The sequence below is a fragment of the Pinus tabuliformis genome, chromosome J (genome assembly GCF_031772625.1).
Source record: "Pinus tabuliformis cultivar Carrire ecotype Pingquan chromosome J, CPIR1, whole genome shotgun sequence".
NCBI lineage: Eukaryota > Viridiplantae > Streptophyta > Pinopsida > Pinales > Pinaceae > Pinus > Pinus tabuliformis.
In genome coordinates this window covers 284,534,741-284,550,619 of record NC_142295.1, presented here as the reverse complement: position 1 = coordinate 284,550,619, position 15,879 = coordinate 284,534,741, and the positions used below count along the sequence as shown (strand labels likewise).

Sequence of the window (15,879 nt, the reverse complement as noted above, 5' to 3'; positions counted from 1 at the left end):
AAGCAAGAGTTTTTGCTATTTTTTGCATTCGCAGGGAGTTTAACGTGCAAATTAAGAAAATTTCTCTTTGTTCTAAGACAAAACTGGAAAATTGCAGCCTCTCTTTTTGAGTTTGAGAGCTAGAGTTGCTTGCCTGGCCGCTCGCCTGCATGTCTTCACACTGTTAACGATGCCTTGAGACGCTAAGTCAACTTGATGCAGGGACTCGCTGCGTCGCAGTCGCCCTTGTTTTCAATCAATGATGATGACAGATAATAAGGACACACTGCCTTTACATGAATTTATTGGATATTACTTTATTCTCCTTCAATGATAATGACCAGATAATTACGTGTAGATTTGGTTCATTAGCTATTACTTTATTTTTATTAAAAAATAAAATAATATTTAATTTTCATATTCAGTGAAGAACAAAAAAAAATTGATTTACTGTATGATACTTAATATTCCCTTACCTTAATATTATCGCTATCACTACAGTGATATGGGGTTTAGAGATGAAGGTTCAAATCTCATTGAGTATATATATGACCTATTGTGTCTTGGCTAGAAGAGTAGGCAACCTCATAGCTGTTACACGTAGCCTAAGTTTATAGTGGCAGCCAAAATAACTCTCACCAGTTACTGATTATCCTAGATTTAAAAAATAAAAAATAAATAAATAAAAATAAATATTCTCGCTATCAATATCTTTGAGGAACAATGACGTGGCATACATTATATGTAGAGACATTGTAAACGTGCACTTTCCGTGCGTAGAAAATTGTCAAACGGGCACAAGGCAGCCGCTCGGCTACCGGCCGGGTGGTCCTGGATAGATTTGTCAAGAAGTTCTAGAAGCGTTTGGGACTCAATTCACATGAGTGAATACTATATTTTCTGAAAATCGTTAAAGAGCTAAATTAATGCTATTTTGATTTTCACATAATTATAAAATAAATAAATTACATATTTTTAAATGAGCATCTTTTTGTCCACAGCTAACTTTTGTTAAAGTTTAAAGTAATATAATGAATATTTTTGTATTCCCTATTGTATATTTTATTCTTGTACATGAGAGTAACATGCATTTTTATGCCACCCCTTTTTGATCCATAGGTGGTTTTTTCTTACTGTTTGAAGTAATATAAAAAATATTCTTGTATTCCATGGTTTATATCTTATTCTTGTACATTAGATACTTCATCATGGCGATTCTCAATAAAGGCATTTGAACCCCATAATTAACCCTAATTAATAGTAGTTTCCTTAGTGTTTAAATTTAAAAATAATTACTCATTAACTTGTATAAGCTAAAATTAACATACACATTATTATGGTCGTCAAAACCTTTCTAAATTTTTTTCCATAATATATTTCTCTGATTTCGGTTCTATATATTCTTATATCTATATCTCTAATCCGTTAAAACAATGAGAATTAAGCAATACCATCCTACACTATTTTGTGACCCTTATTGTGTGTTATTACAAATTACTCATAAGTAAATTTATTTGTGAATGTTTTAATTATTGTAATGATCCATCATTATATACAAGTATCTAGTTTATTGTGTGTGACTGTAAATCATTTTTCAGCAGATGCAACTTAGTGTGAATTATTTTAATTACGTAGCGATTCATTTTGCTCTTCTATATGTTAACCTCAACTCAATAACCTGAATAAATTTTATTTTATTCAGTAGATAAAGGTAACAGTATATTATTTTATTTCGAAACGAATTGGAATGAATAATTTTACTTTATTTTTTCAACAATGTGAAAGCAGCTGACAAGACGGGTCTCTTATATTTGTGGTGCTGTAGTACGTACAGTTTGCACGAGCTAAATCAATAAAACGTTTCGTTAGTATATCATGTCATACAGAATTTCATTTGCTGACTGTAAAATAGCATCGCTTAACTGTAAAATAGCTCCGCTTATTTTGATTATGGAAATCTTGGGCATTTACAAGATTTCAAACAAAATTACTCATTACGATGCTACAGATTTCAGACAACGTATTTTATTTCAACGTTTAGGACAAGACTTCCAACGATGTGTAAATAATTAATACGTTTCTGGTTATCATGGTTGGAATTTCAAAACACACCACAGTGTTAAGAAAGGATCTTAAATGGTTTTTAAATGTTTTAACCTGTATTACAGGCAAATCACGAGGGAGCTAGCCATAGCAATTTGCCTATCAAATTCCATCCCACCCCACGGCTGGAAAGGTCGTTGTACTTGTGGGGACTGTACGAGGCACGGGCATATTCGGTAAAGCATTTATTTTTTAAATACTAGGTCACATCGAATTTCGATTTGCTGATTCTTCAAAACATCTTACCTTAATCTGAGCATGGAAACCATGCGCCTTTACACAATTGCAAACAAAATTAATTGATTCTAGGTTTAGGATTTCAAACAAAACGTGTCATTTCAATGTTTAGGATAAGAGTTGTAGAAATTTCTCACCCATGCAAACCAATCAGATCGCTTGCTGTAGCACGAGCATAACCCTTTTATAACTCATTCGGGGTTTACCACTTGCGTAATTGGGTCTCGCTTGGCTGTTGTAAAAGGCATCAGTTGATTCTCAGTTCGAGTGAAGCCACCAACAGCAACAGATATGAATAGTTTAGCGGAAACCGATCAAGCAAAGCAAACGTCCCATGGAGGTTCAGATGGCAGAGAGAACAGCGGCCCCTTTGTTTCAAAAAGTATGGCGACTGTCAAACGGGATTTCTGCCAACAGCCCAATTTAGATATTTCTCTGTTACCCCCGTGGGAGACGGTAAGGCCTTTCCCTTATCAGCATAAAGGCCAGTGCTCTGCATGGCCACAGCAGGACTGCCGAGCTTCATCTTCCCCAAATGTTAATGAGTTTAAGTATAACCTTTGCTCTTCGTGCCATTAATAGAACAGCTTTTCCAAAATCTTTGAATCTACCTTTTCATAATTTACAATTTCTTGAATTTCTACATCACAGGTCTCCCGAGAAGCATCCTTGTGCGCAGCTCACAGTTTTCTACGCGGGGAAATTGAACGTTTACAGCGTCTCCCCAGATAAGGTGTCCTCTGAGTCTATTACTTTTCTGTGGTTGTTTGAAATCTGTTACAATATGGGCCACGGAATCTGGTTTGACATGTCATTGTGTTGTGGGAGAGGTGCAGGCTAAGGTTATAATGGCGTTGGCAAGAGGCAGTGGGACTCCCTCATCCTTTGTATCTCCGCCTTTAACGCCGCTCAACTCTGTGGCTCGTCCCATGGACTTACCTCCAATCACTCCCTCCCTATCGCCAGCGGCCATCCTCACCCACACCCATTCATCTCAGACGGTAAAAGCAGGTAAGAAGACCCGTGGCGAAGTAGTCATGATTGCTAATCTAATTTCTTTACTAGTGATTCATATACCCAGAAAATGGAAGATATATAACGTGCATTTTCAACGGGTGTTGCAGCGGCCCTTCCAATAGGGCAAAAAAATTCTATTCTGAGCTTCATAAAGAGGAGGAATGAGAGAATCCACCAAAAGAGCCCTTACGCTCGCCCTGCTCAATAGTATAGTTACAGTCCATATTTCAAACATCTCATACTTCCTGGAAATGGTAACTTGCAATGTTTTAATTTATTTTGCCAAGGCGCGTTAGGGTGAACATTCTGCAGAATCAATCAATGATTTATATTTAGCTTTTAATGGAAACTTATATCATTTTTCCCGAATTATTTAATGAAATGCACGGTTGCATATTATATATATATATATATAATCAACACCACATTTGGTTAGTTGGAAGTTGAAAGCACTTGTGCTATCATCTTTGCAGCAATTATGTTTTTAATATATCTTTAAGTTTTTTATTATATCTTTATTAGTGCATCCTTAAGTTCACTGTACTTTAGCAATCCATTTATTATCATCATTGCATCAATTAAGTTTTTGAATATATCTTTAAGTTTATCTTGTTTATATCGATAAGTATGTGTATTTTAGAATTATATATATATATATATATCTTTTTATTATTTAAAATTAGTTTAGATATTTAGAAAGTGTCAAAAGGATCAAGTTTATTTATATATATATATATACTATTTTATCTCATTTATATTTTAATTATTAGTTTTTATTTTTATTTTTATGTAATTTGATGGAGTCAAAATATTTAGATAACATAATAATAATATAACAAGATATGGCATTACAATATCTCTGTCGTATTAGCTTATTAGCTTGGAGAGACCCTCTCTCGGCAATAAAATTTATTGAATATTTATAAAATATTTTAGAATATTTTAAGTAGTCACAAATCAAAGGTTGATATTTATCTCAAAAGTAGTTATCTCTTTTTTTCCTTTTACTAAAATTGATTAATTAAAAAGAAAGGTCATATGAATAAGTGTTATATGAACAAAAATTATAGTTTTTTGGGCATGTGGTATGAGTAAGCCATGTTGTTGGCCTATGAAATTGTAGCAAATTCTATTTATGGGTTAAGAATCTCCATAGTAAAGTGGGCATAAATCTCCATGGTTAAATGAGCACCATAGCTCCTTAGATCATCTTACAATGCTTTTTAGAGAAAAAAATATTCACACTAGCCAGATTAAGTTTTCACATTGATAATATATTTCATACCAAAATCAAAATGTGCAAAACTACATTCATCCAATTCATGTTACCACTAGGGAATTTGATCACAACTCTACCATAACCAACTCCATGAGAAGAGATTCATCACCTAGGTATACCATCCCATAGTCGTTTCCCTTATACACTAAAAATAAATATCAATGTGGATTTGTATAGAAGGAATATGTAGAGTCTATCAACCATGTAGTCTAGCATACATGAGTAATCCAAGATGCAAGAAAGGAATATCCTACATCCTCTTGAGAATATTTCTAAATCCATCATCATAATCATTATGTTCCTTCTTCTTCTTTTTCTCTTGTTTCTAGTCGAATCTAAAATGTATGACCTTGATGTAGTTTCAACAATTTTCCCTAACACTCTATGAGGATTAGGTCTACCCTAGGATTTCTCCCTACACTATTATCTCCTATTCTTTTTTCCTTTTCTTTTATGAGTAGCCCATGCATGTTTGGCATCTTTAGAAGCTTCAAAAATTTTCCTTGAACACTCTATGAGGATTAGGTCTACCCTAGGATTTGTGCCTACACTATTATCTCCTATTCTTTTTTTCCTTTTATTTTATAAGTAGCCCATGCATGATTGGTATTTTTAAAATATTTCCACCCCATCGCTCTGAAAGTAATGTAGTGATGACATTATTAAGAACCATGTTTTTTAAGAGTTCTTCCTAATTCAATTATCAAGTTTTTATGATGAATTTGGAAAAAAAAAAGTAGGTCATACATCAATCCTCCTCATCCTTTTTCACTCCAACTAAAATCATCTAGGTCATAACATTATTGAAGACATTTAGATACTTATTTATAGAATGAGCATCATACAATATCAAGGTGAACATTTTTTTCCATGAAACAAGATTACTAAGAAATTATTTAGCTTATTACAAATTCATCAATTTGTTCAAGAGAATTCATATAGTTTTTCCTTCAAAAACTTTCATAACATTTAATTCAAGCAAAAAAATCTTACTAAGGATTATATCCTTTATGCCCAACAATATTGGCCTTCATTTATCATTCCAACAGGTTTGGCTCTAAATAACAACCCATATGTCCCACTCTATAAAGGATTTCTCCATCTTAGGCTTCCATAACAAAATGTTAGTCCCTTAAAAATTGTTTATATTTAATCAAGATGTTCTTACCATTTCCTTGAAACAATATTCCCTTCTATCCAAGCTCATAGTTAAACTAGGATTAGATGAGAATCCTTGTCCCTATCATCTTGGATTGGAGATGAAAAGGATTTTGTTCCAATTGAAAGGAATATCTGGTGTAGAATACACTTTCTACAAAAAGTGGGAGATTTTTTTCCTAAAAAATTAAATAAACATAGTTTCACCGATAATAATGTGAAAACATACAATCAGAAAACAACATGATATCTTAGAAAAGCCTTCATTTGTCAACTACGATGGATATTCCACTAAAAAGGTCAAGCACAATAGTTCTTATAATATTTCAAAATATTATTTTTTTCTATTTATTTCCTTAAATGGAAGATAAATCCTTACTATCTTATTGCTTAAATTCATGAATAACTAAAATTTAAAGAGAAAGAAATGAGAAAAAGAACACACCATCAATAGAAAAAAACTCAAGATGTATCCTAGTAAACCCAATTTGGGAGAAAATATAACTAGAATGTGAGTTCTACATTCCATTTCCTTTTCTTTAGTTATGGAAATGTGAATACATGGAAATAAGAACTCACGTTCGAGTTTCATTTGCCATTGTGGCTTGAATGACTACTATAGAATGTTTTCATCCTTTTTTATGCTCTCATAATACCACTCCTAGATGCTTTACTCAACTATGGAACAAATAAAATACTAAATAATGGAATCATTTATCCTCCTAGTGGTCTGGTACTTACAATATCTTAATATCCATATAACGCTAGAGTTTTTACTTTCTCAACCCTCAATTAGTGATAAGTTTTCGACCTTGTAGAAAACTTTTGAAAGTTCACTTGTGACTAGCCCCACATGCATAAGTAATGGGGGCTAACATGACATTCATTTGTACTATGGTGGTCGAGAGGGTAGGTCAATTTGTAGGAGGCATTGCTTCTACACCTTAGCTCTCATGAATGTGATTTTAACACCATTGGAAAAATATAAATATGTAAAATAACGTTGAGGGAAAGGGAGAATTTTCTCGATATTATAACCCCAAAAAATAACATTTCATGCCATAAAATAGTTCTAAATGGTTATGAACCCTAATTTTCAAACAAGTGATCCAAGAAGATCCATAAAGGCCTAAATATCCAAGTCCTCGAAACTCAATAAAACTAGGACCAAGTCAAAGATCTCATCACAAGGAATCCAACGACACAAACGATGCCTCAATCTAAATTTGTATGTGAAAGTTATTCCTAGTCAAACTTGGGAAAAGGACAAATTTAGTTGGCACCAGATAAATCTAGATCGTCACTAAAATTGGTGGTCCAACCAAATTTGGCAGTTGGGGGGGCTAAAGTTAGTGGATCTCTAGATAAATGTAGTGACACTGCTAGATTTCTCAGGACCATGAAATATGGTGGCATCCCACTAAAATTGGTGGCAGATTATTGGCCCAATAGCATGGAGCCATGTGGCATAATCAAATGGCACCATGTGGCACCCGACTTATAGTCAAATAAGCCTTAACCACCTCACAGAGTTATCGTTTTCAAATGGAAGATAATTTAAGCAATGGGTTCGATGGCCACCAAACTTGGTGGACCTGGTAAACCCCAACCAACCCATCATATATATAATATATAAATAAAACAAACAATTGTTGAGGTCTGCAAGCTCTGATCCAACCACACATGCCAACCACATCCTTAATATACCACGTGCTAGCTAACAACCCAATGGATGAGCTTTGTATAGTTCACCACCATTTGTTGTTTAAACTAATTATAAGCCATTTGACCGATAGAGGAGTAAGGGGTTGATAGGGTCGAGGTGGAATCAGGTGGAAGGAACCACGAACACAGGAACAAGGAGGCTGTAAAACCCTATGGGTGCATACACTGAGAAGAATATTCCTTGGAATATTCCCAAAATATTCTATTGTGGAATCTTGAAGATCCTTTGGGGGTCTAGAGTTGATGATGCTAGAATTTGTTCCAGTTTATACTCACTTCACTCATAATTTCACAAGGATTTCATTGGTGTAGTCAGATTTGGGATTTGAGCAACCCATTTTCAGTGCACTCCCAAAAGAGAGATATAATGATGTATTTTTCCATGTACTTGCCTTTCTTTTTGTTAAAATGAATGAAGAAGCCTCTCCATTTTGAAGTTGGGCCCAAAGATGTAGCCCACATCATGTGAGCTCCATTATCAAACATTGGTGGATTGACTTTATGGTCTCTTTATGTGTTTCTTCTTCTTAAAATGTTGAATTTATGGTTTTACATGCTCTTTTATGCAATTATTCTAACATCACTAAAGAAAAGATCCCAGATAACACATATTTCATTAAATTTGGAATTATTGAGTGGATCTAGAATATAGAAATTTAACTAGATTAAGTATTTTCAAAATGAGGAATGAGAAAATCACTTAGTTCGCTAATTGTAATATAGATATTCACCTTTTTTTGTGAAAAAAATCATCACGATAAACTATATAAAACAAATTTATATAAACTTGAGAAACAAATATTTCACATCTTAATCTTGGATTCCTTACATTATCTCTTTTAATATTATTTATGGTTCATATTAAAAGCTAAGTTGATTAAGTTCATTTATGAAAATAATGTTGTGTCTGTTACTATTATTAACCCATTTAATTGTAATCTGATATAGTAAATATCATGTATGTGTTGAGTTACTATTATTACTAGGACAAGGTTGACACAATTTAAAAGTCTATCACCTTTGCAACACTAGTAATATGGTTGAAGATGAAATAACTCTCTTAGATCATCTAGTTTATACATTGGATTTAAATTTCTAAATATTTGTGACACTACCAACCTTCTTGATCTTTTAACTAGACAAAACTATGATGATCTCGAAGCACTTCTTTTAATGCTTTTTTAGCATAAAAATAAAATTCTAAAGAATTTTGAGTAATATCTGTATGACTTCTTATATACAATATTTGGTCTTATTGGATGATAATCATCATTTACACCATCATCATTATATACTATTGTAGGAAGTTTTCACCACTTTAGAGTTCACAAGAGAAAATATTTTTTATGTCTAAGTTTTACCTTTGTAATGATCAAATTAAATTAGGCATTATATACTATTGTAGGAAGTTTTCACCACTTTAGTGTTCACAAGAGAAAATATTTTTTATGTCTAAGTTTTACCTTTGTAATGATCAAATTAAATTATGCATTAGAATAGCAACATAATTTATTTTTATTTATTGTTTGTACTTTTGTGTTAAAAACTAAGTTGATTGAGGCTTACTTCATGAATAATAGATTAATATGCAAGAAATATATTAAGTATAAATTTATTTAATGGCAAATGATCACAGTAAGTGTCCAATACCTATTATTAATAATTCTAATACTCAAAATCAATCATGAAATAAAATAGAAACAAAGTAGTACAATTCAATTATTTTCAAATGCAAGAGGAAAAAGAGAAAATTGACTGAACTAATTATTACAAATGTTTAATTTTTATTCCTTGAGTGTTTAAGGATATTATATTGAAAATAACATATTGACATTCATCTAAATCTTAGATTCCTTACATTATTTCTATAATCGTTAATATATTAAGATTGTGTTTCTTACTATTATTGACCATTTTAATATTTACACTAAGTAACTACTTTTCTTATGTTGAGTACAAAGTTATTGTACTAGTACAATGTTGGCACCACTTCAAAATCTATAAGAGGAAATATTTTATAAGTCTAGTGGTGTTGTTCAATGATCAAAATCATTTTTTTAATAAATTATAATGTAACAAAATAGTACAATTTGATTTATATTAAATATAATAAAGAATATTAAGGAAAAATCACTTCAAAGATTATTACAAGTGTCTAGCATTTATTTATTAAGTGTCTAAATGGTTTATATTAAATATAATATTGATTAGCTACTCCACTATTGTTTTATTAGACCAAGTCTAGAAGATGTTTTTAAGTGCATTATTGAATTTGATTATTCATATTTCATATGGTGAGAAGTCTTGTCGGTCAAACAAAGATTTGAAAACTTAAATATTGAATGGCATTTTCATGTAATTTGTATCATTGCATGATTACATTGAAATGCTAAATAATATAAAATTCCTCCAAAAATAATATGAAGATAATATTTGATATACAAAAAATATTGAAAATTGTGGCTGAATGTATATTAATAGACCCTTTGAAAGAGAAAATTACATTCATGAATCATATCAACCATCTTAAGATATTCGCTCAAGTAGATCAAGAACAACTTCTACACCACATTTATTTATCTTAGTCTTCTTACAATGTTGTTTATTTGGCATACATGCCCACACTATGGTATTAATTGGAATAGAGCCAAGTTCTTTGTCATCAAGATTTGATACCCAATATTGCTCTAAAGTTTTTCCATTGTGTTTCCCTAATATAGGCTTCCACCAATCATACTTTACATGAATATTCTCACTTTCATTATCCCTAAACATATATGAGATGGAATTTTCCATCCAAATCATCTCTCCTGCATCCTCATTTCCTTATCTAACTAACAACATATTTCCTTTCTCAATATCAATCATTTGATTGAATGTTGGCTTTGAATTCTTGCACTTGGGTCCAACATATACTTATTCATCTGTCACATTATCAAAATATCCATCCATAATACTTGAGATTACATGGAGTGCATTATGGTCAACATCAACAATGTGCCTTGTCTTGGGCCAGAAATCCTCAAAAGATGAATCACTTCCATATATTATTCTATGATCATTATACATTCCATCTAATGTCTCAAGAAATATGTCCCAATACACTACTTTATTTTTCCATTCCTCTCTAACAATTGGTGGGTCCTCATTGCCGATAATGTCTTTCCACATTTTTATGTATGATGTTATCCCTTCCTTTAGTTCTTTTAAATAGGCATCATTCTTTTTGGAAGTTAAGAAATATGGCTTCCCTATCGGAATTATAGGTTGACCTTTATCATCTATATTCCATAAGTCAACTGGTTGTAACCACTCAGTATCTCTAATGGATTCTTTGTACCTTAACACTGGAACATCATTGAGTACAAGAAATTGGAAGTATTGGACATTAATATGTCCAAATAGTGTATTTTTTCCCTCCATGATGTATCCATTAAGGAACATTTTGAAGTCATATACCTTGTCAATAAGTATAGGTGGAAACACTCGATTTTCTTCAATTATGAGATATGTATCCATCATTTCAGGAAAATAATATATATCTTTACTTTTCAAGTAGGAAGACATTGTTCCATAGTTTCCATCTATGTATTCATGGTTGTGCCCCATAGGAAAGAACCCAACCTCAATAATGATGAAGACACCATGTGGAGTTAAAAGTGATAGAAACATGAAAAGGTAACGATTATTATTATCACTTGCCGTATTGTCCAATTGTAACAACAAATGTGGAGGAAGAGGTTTAAAATCAACATTTTGAATTTTTGATCTTCCATGAGATATAAAACCATCCTTGTACACTTGACATTTTCAGTAAATATAGGTTTCAAGTAATGCATCCATAAGTGGGTTTCTTGAACTTCAACTCTCATAAAGTAGATCACCATACATATCAATTTGTGGATCTTGAAGGTCCCTTACACACTTTGCAAGGGATATAATAGTAAATTTTGATCCAAAATGTACAAATGGTATGGAGAAATGACCAAAACCACTTATCTTATGCCCATATGTTAGCATACCTATCAATTAAAAACCTAAATTTGTTCCTACAATAGATTTTTGTTTGACATGTAGCCTTGGGATTGAAGTCTTTGTTTAATCCATTTTATCATGGATAATGCTGAAATACTCCTTTGGAAACTTCTCTGACATAATTCTATGGGCATAGTAGAAATATCTTCCACACACAACAGCCTTGTTATGTTTGTTTAGTCTACCTTGTGCCTTTTCTTCCAACTCTTTTGTAGTCGTTGACTTCATCTATTATTTCAACACAATACATTCAATGAGTTTACTGAAGTTAGTGTTCTTTGAAAATGCCACATCTCGAAAATTAGTATTCTAGATCTTGCTCATTGTTGATTATGATATTGATGGGTAATTGAGATTTTGAAGAGCCTCATTGATCTCTTTTAACGAATAATTTTGTGTGTAAGTAAAAGGAAGCAATCTTAAACAAGCATATGTTCCATCTCCTTCAACTTGGCATGTTTGGTTTGGTGAAAAATATGAATTATCCATTACAATTCTATGCAATATGTTTATGCCTTTAACGGTGTCAATATTGACATTTGTAGTTGTTTCAAGCTAGTATTATGCACAACCCTTACACTTTCCAATTAAAATCTCAAACAATTTGAAAAGGGGTGGAGTGACATTCCATTATTGGCCACTAGATGTGAGCTTTATGTTGATTTTTGGTAGCATCGGATGTGCTCTAAGTCTCAAATTGTGCTTGTGCTTTGCATGTGTTAGTGTTACCATGAATGGCTTTGATCTATCCATGGTGTAAATAATGTTGGTAGTTATAGAATGTTCTTTGAGGAATCTTATGTATCTTACACCATGATTTCTTACAAATAAAACTCCCATTAAGTCTCATGTCCTTTAGTTTTCTAGCAATGGGTGTTAGGCTATAGCCATGGATCGTTGACCTCACTGTGTTTGAAATGAGTGAATTCAAGACAAATTCCTTAATACCATTTTCATTTATTTGTCCCACACCCCTTCTAGCACTTGTAATGGCCTTCCTATGAACATGTTGAAGACAACATTTTCTACAACATACACTTGTTGACAAAAGTCGAATTTCTTTCTCTTCATATATTTTTGTTTGACATTTTGCAATTTTTTTTGTAGCCATAACTCATTTAATCCTTTTATATGATCTTGTTACATGCATATCGATTGAGTTTCTATATTTTCCATTACAAATATCCCCGTCACATTTTTTTAAGGTATTTGTGTCCTCTATAACATCCCATATCACCATTTCCTTGGGTGGCTCATTGAACTTTTCCTTTACCCTTAATATATCACCTTTCTTATCCACCAAATTATTTATTGGCCATCTAACCAAACAATGTGTAGACTTGTCCCAAAATTTTCATATTTCACAATTTCCATCTATATCTTCTAAACAAAAACCAAATTCCATTTCACCTAATGTTTCACCCTTAATAATGTCATCCTCACGGACATTGACTACCATTCCTTTGGCAATGTGCATGCTTGTTCCCATGCATTCATGTGTAAGGGAAACCTTTTTGCATATGAATCTAAACCTATCTTGGGGAATATTTATGGCATGATCATTGGGGAACCCCCTAGTGTAAGTTCAAATCCTGTTGGATGTGCTAGAGGAGAATCATGTTTTAACACCTTCTAAATTTTAACCTCTATGCATCCTTTATTTACCATCTTTCCATGCACTTTATGCCCAAGCTCTATCTTTAATATGGATCCCTCACCCACTTTCACTCCATGCTGCAGAAGATCTATCCTATCTCCAATGGAAAATGTAGAAAAAACATTTACACCTATAAACCAATGTAAATAAGGTTGCTTGTTTGTCTGCTTCTTGTGGTGTATTCCCTCTACTCTATTGGGGTTCCCAACCCATACCCTAGGGTGTACAATTCCCGTAACATAATTGACAATCATGTTGGGGAATTCTTCTAGTATTTCCTAGTTTGGGTTGTTTTCTTTCTTGATGTAGGATTTCTTGTTTGATTTCATGCCTTTCCAGTATCTTTGAATTGTCTGCAACCTAGGCAAACAGTCTCATCTTCTGGATCATACCTAAATTTTTATTTTTTCCTTACTAACTTTTCTATACATGGGTTTCAATCTATATAGTTGTGTATACACATGATTTTGTCCAAAAAAACACACGTATATGCGTGTTTCCTTGAGAAAAGTCGCATATACACGCGGGCCTATCATTGCACAGTCGGGTATGCCTAGTTTTATTTGAATTTTTCAAGTGTCGAGGCCAGTAAGGGGTTCTTCCTAATGTTTATTGCTTATGTTTATTCATTTATTTCTTGGGAAAGTTTTTCTTCAGGAAGATTATTAGTTTCTTGTCTCTTTTTGCGAAAAGGCCTAGTCAACCTAGGGTTTTCCTTTTGGTAAGGTGTTGGTTTCTGTGTTTGGGTTAAAGCCTTCTTGGTGAATTTCTTGGCTATTATGAGTCTTTGGAAGAGAGAATTGGTTTCAATTCATTTATAACCCAGCCTTTGCATTACTTTCCCTTTCTTTCCTGAAAGTTGGTGTCCTTGGTTTTTTCTTGATTTTTGAGAAAGTTTTTCTTGCAATCTTGCAAAGTTTTCTTGGTTCTCTTGAATTGTTTCTTGTTTGCTAGAGTTTGTATGTTTCTCTTCAGATCATTTCATTTGAGTTTGTAGCCTCCTGACATTCTATGCCTTATCATGCATATGATATATATGGCTTGTGAAGTTTGAGGTATTTTATGCTTGAATTTGATTTTGAAGCATTTAGTCGTTTTTTATTTCTCGAAAGCTCTTTTGTGTCCTTAAAAATAAAAAGATAAAAACATTGTTTCATTCCCTTCCTTTTTCCTTTTTGGTTTTGTTTTTGGTCTCTTTATCATTTTGAACAGTTGTGAAATCTTTTCATTAGGTTGAATTTGATTGATTTTGGGAAGTTTTTGTGAGTGAATTTTTTCTTCCTCTTGTCAAGTTTGGCCTCTTGTTCGCCTTAAGAAACACATTTGCTTGTTTTTAGAGTAGTATTTTGAATATTTCATTAGACATTTAATTTGCATTAGCATAGTTGCATTATAAAGCATTTTTAGTCCTTTTTTGTATTTTGAATGTGTAAGCGTGTGTTTTGAAAAAAGAAATTTTTTTTTTCTTTCATAGTTTGTTCGTAGAACCTTGTAGAAATCTCTTTTTATCGAAAATAAAAATTGCATGTGCATAGAGCCATGTTTTCTATTAATTTCTTTTGCATCCATAAAATCATAAAGTTCCACTTCCATCCTACCCCTGACCTAAAGAAGATCCATTAAAATCAAGCGCCTAATTTAAAATGAACTAGAATGTTTTTTGATTTTTCATTAGCAACATCAACTAGTCCAGGTCATATTAGGGCCTTGGTATAGGCGAGTGGAGATTTAACTCTCCAAGGCCACTCTAAATTTAAAACATAGAAGTTTATTAAAAGAGTGAAATCCAGTATCGTGAAGTTGACCAGGAAAGATCTTCTCTTCTAGGGCTCAAGCACGAAGGTGAGTGAAGGGAGGAAAGAGAGATACCGCCTCTCTAACTTGTTGGATCTCGGCCAAAGACTGTTCTGCCCAGTTGTCGATACGACCTTGTGTCCATAGTTTCCTTTCCTAGGGACCACATAGGTGACTTTAGGGGGAATACCCGTGGTACCTGAGGTAGACATTGCATCATTTTCATTATTACTTCTCGAGGGTGCCCTTATGAAGCTTGGGTACTTTGCACCGAGAAAGGATTTTTATTGGAGGTTAGCGTAACTATTTCTGTTACCTTCGCTGGTAGGCTTGGGCCATCATTATCTCAAACTATCTTTGGAAGGTACTTTACATCATTTTCTTGTAGTTTAGTGTCCAGTCCTAATCACCTAGAGCAGAAATACTTGGAAGTAGCTTGAATGATTATATCTTTAAGGATATTTCAGTGAGTGCTCTTTGCTCCTAGATTGCAATAACTTTGTAATTTTTTGATTCTTTACAAGTTATCATAATAACTAAAATTGGTTGATTGACCAGTTCGTCGGTCCAGGAGGCTTCGTGGGCTCTCACATACGAGTGTTGAGACTTCTTCTAGAAGGTGTAAGAGCAATTCTTCTGGTGATTTCCAATCAGTAGCAGCAAACACAACGGTGTTTGATCCTCCGCATCAGGCTATAGTCTCACAGGGTAGAGCTTTTTCAAGTCGTGATTTGGGTAGGGATACCCCTATCCTTTCTAGGGTCCTCTTCCAATCAGAAAACAAAGTTGAGGTTGAAAAGATTCCTGAGTCACCTATGATTCCTTCACCTCTTCCTCCTAATTATCTAGATGTTATTTTGTATGTTGGGACCCCGACTCACAGGATGGAAAGCCC

The 15,879-nt window shown here is 33.1% G+C and overlaps 1 protein-coding gene across 1 annotated transcript; it reads left to right on the top strand.

Annotated features, from left to right (window-relative positions):
* Nucleotides 1-2,610: 2,610 nt before the first annotated feature.
* LOC149226887 (protein TIFY 10b-like) lies at nucleotides 2,611-3,544 on the top strand. The gene is made up of 4 exons (XM_089380339.1): nucleotides 2,611-2,870; nucleotides 2,971-3,052; nucleotides 3,156-3,330; nucleotides 3,444-3,544. Exons 1-4 carry the CDS (start codon nucleotides 2,611-2,613, stop codon nucleotides 3,542-3,544), a joined length of 618 nt encoding a protein of 205 aa, XP_089236465.1.
* The last annotated feature ends 12,335 nt before the right edge of the window (nucleotides 3,545-15,879 follow it).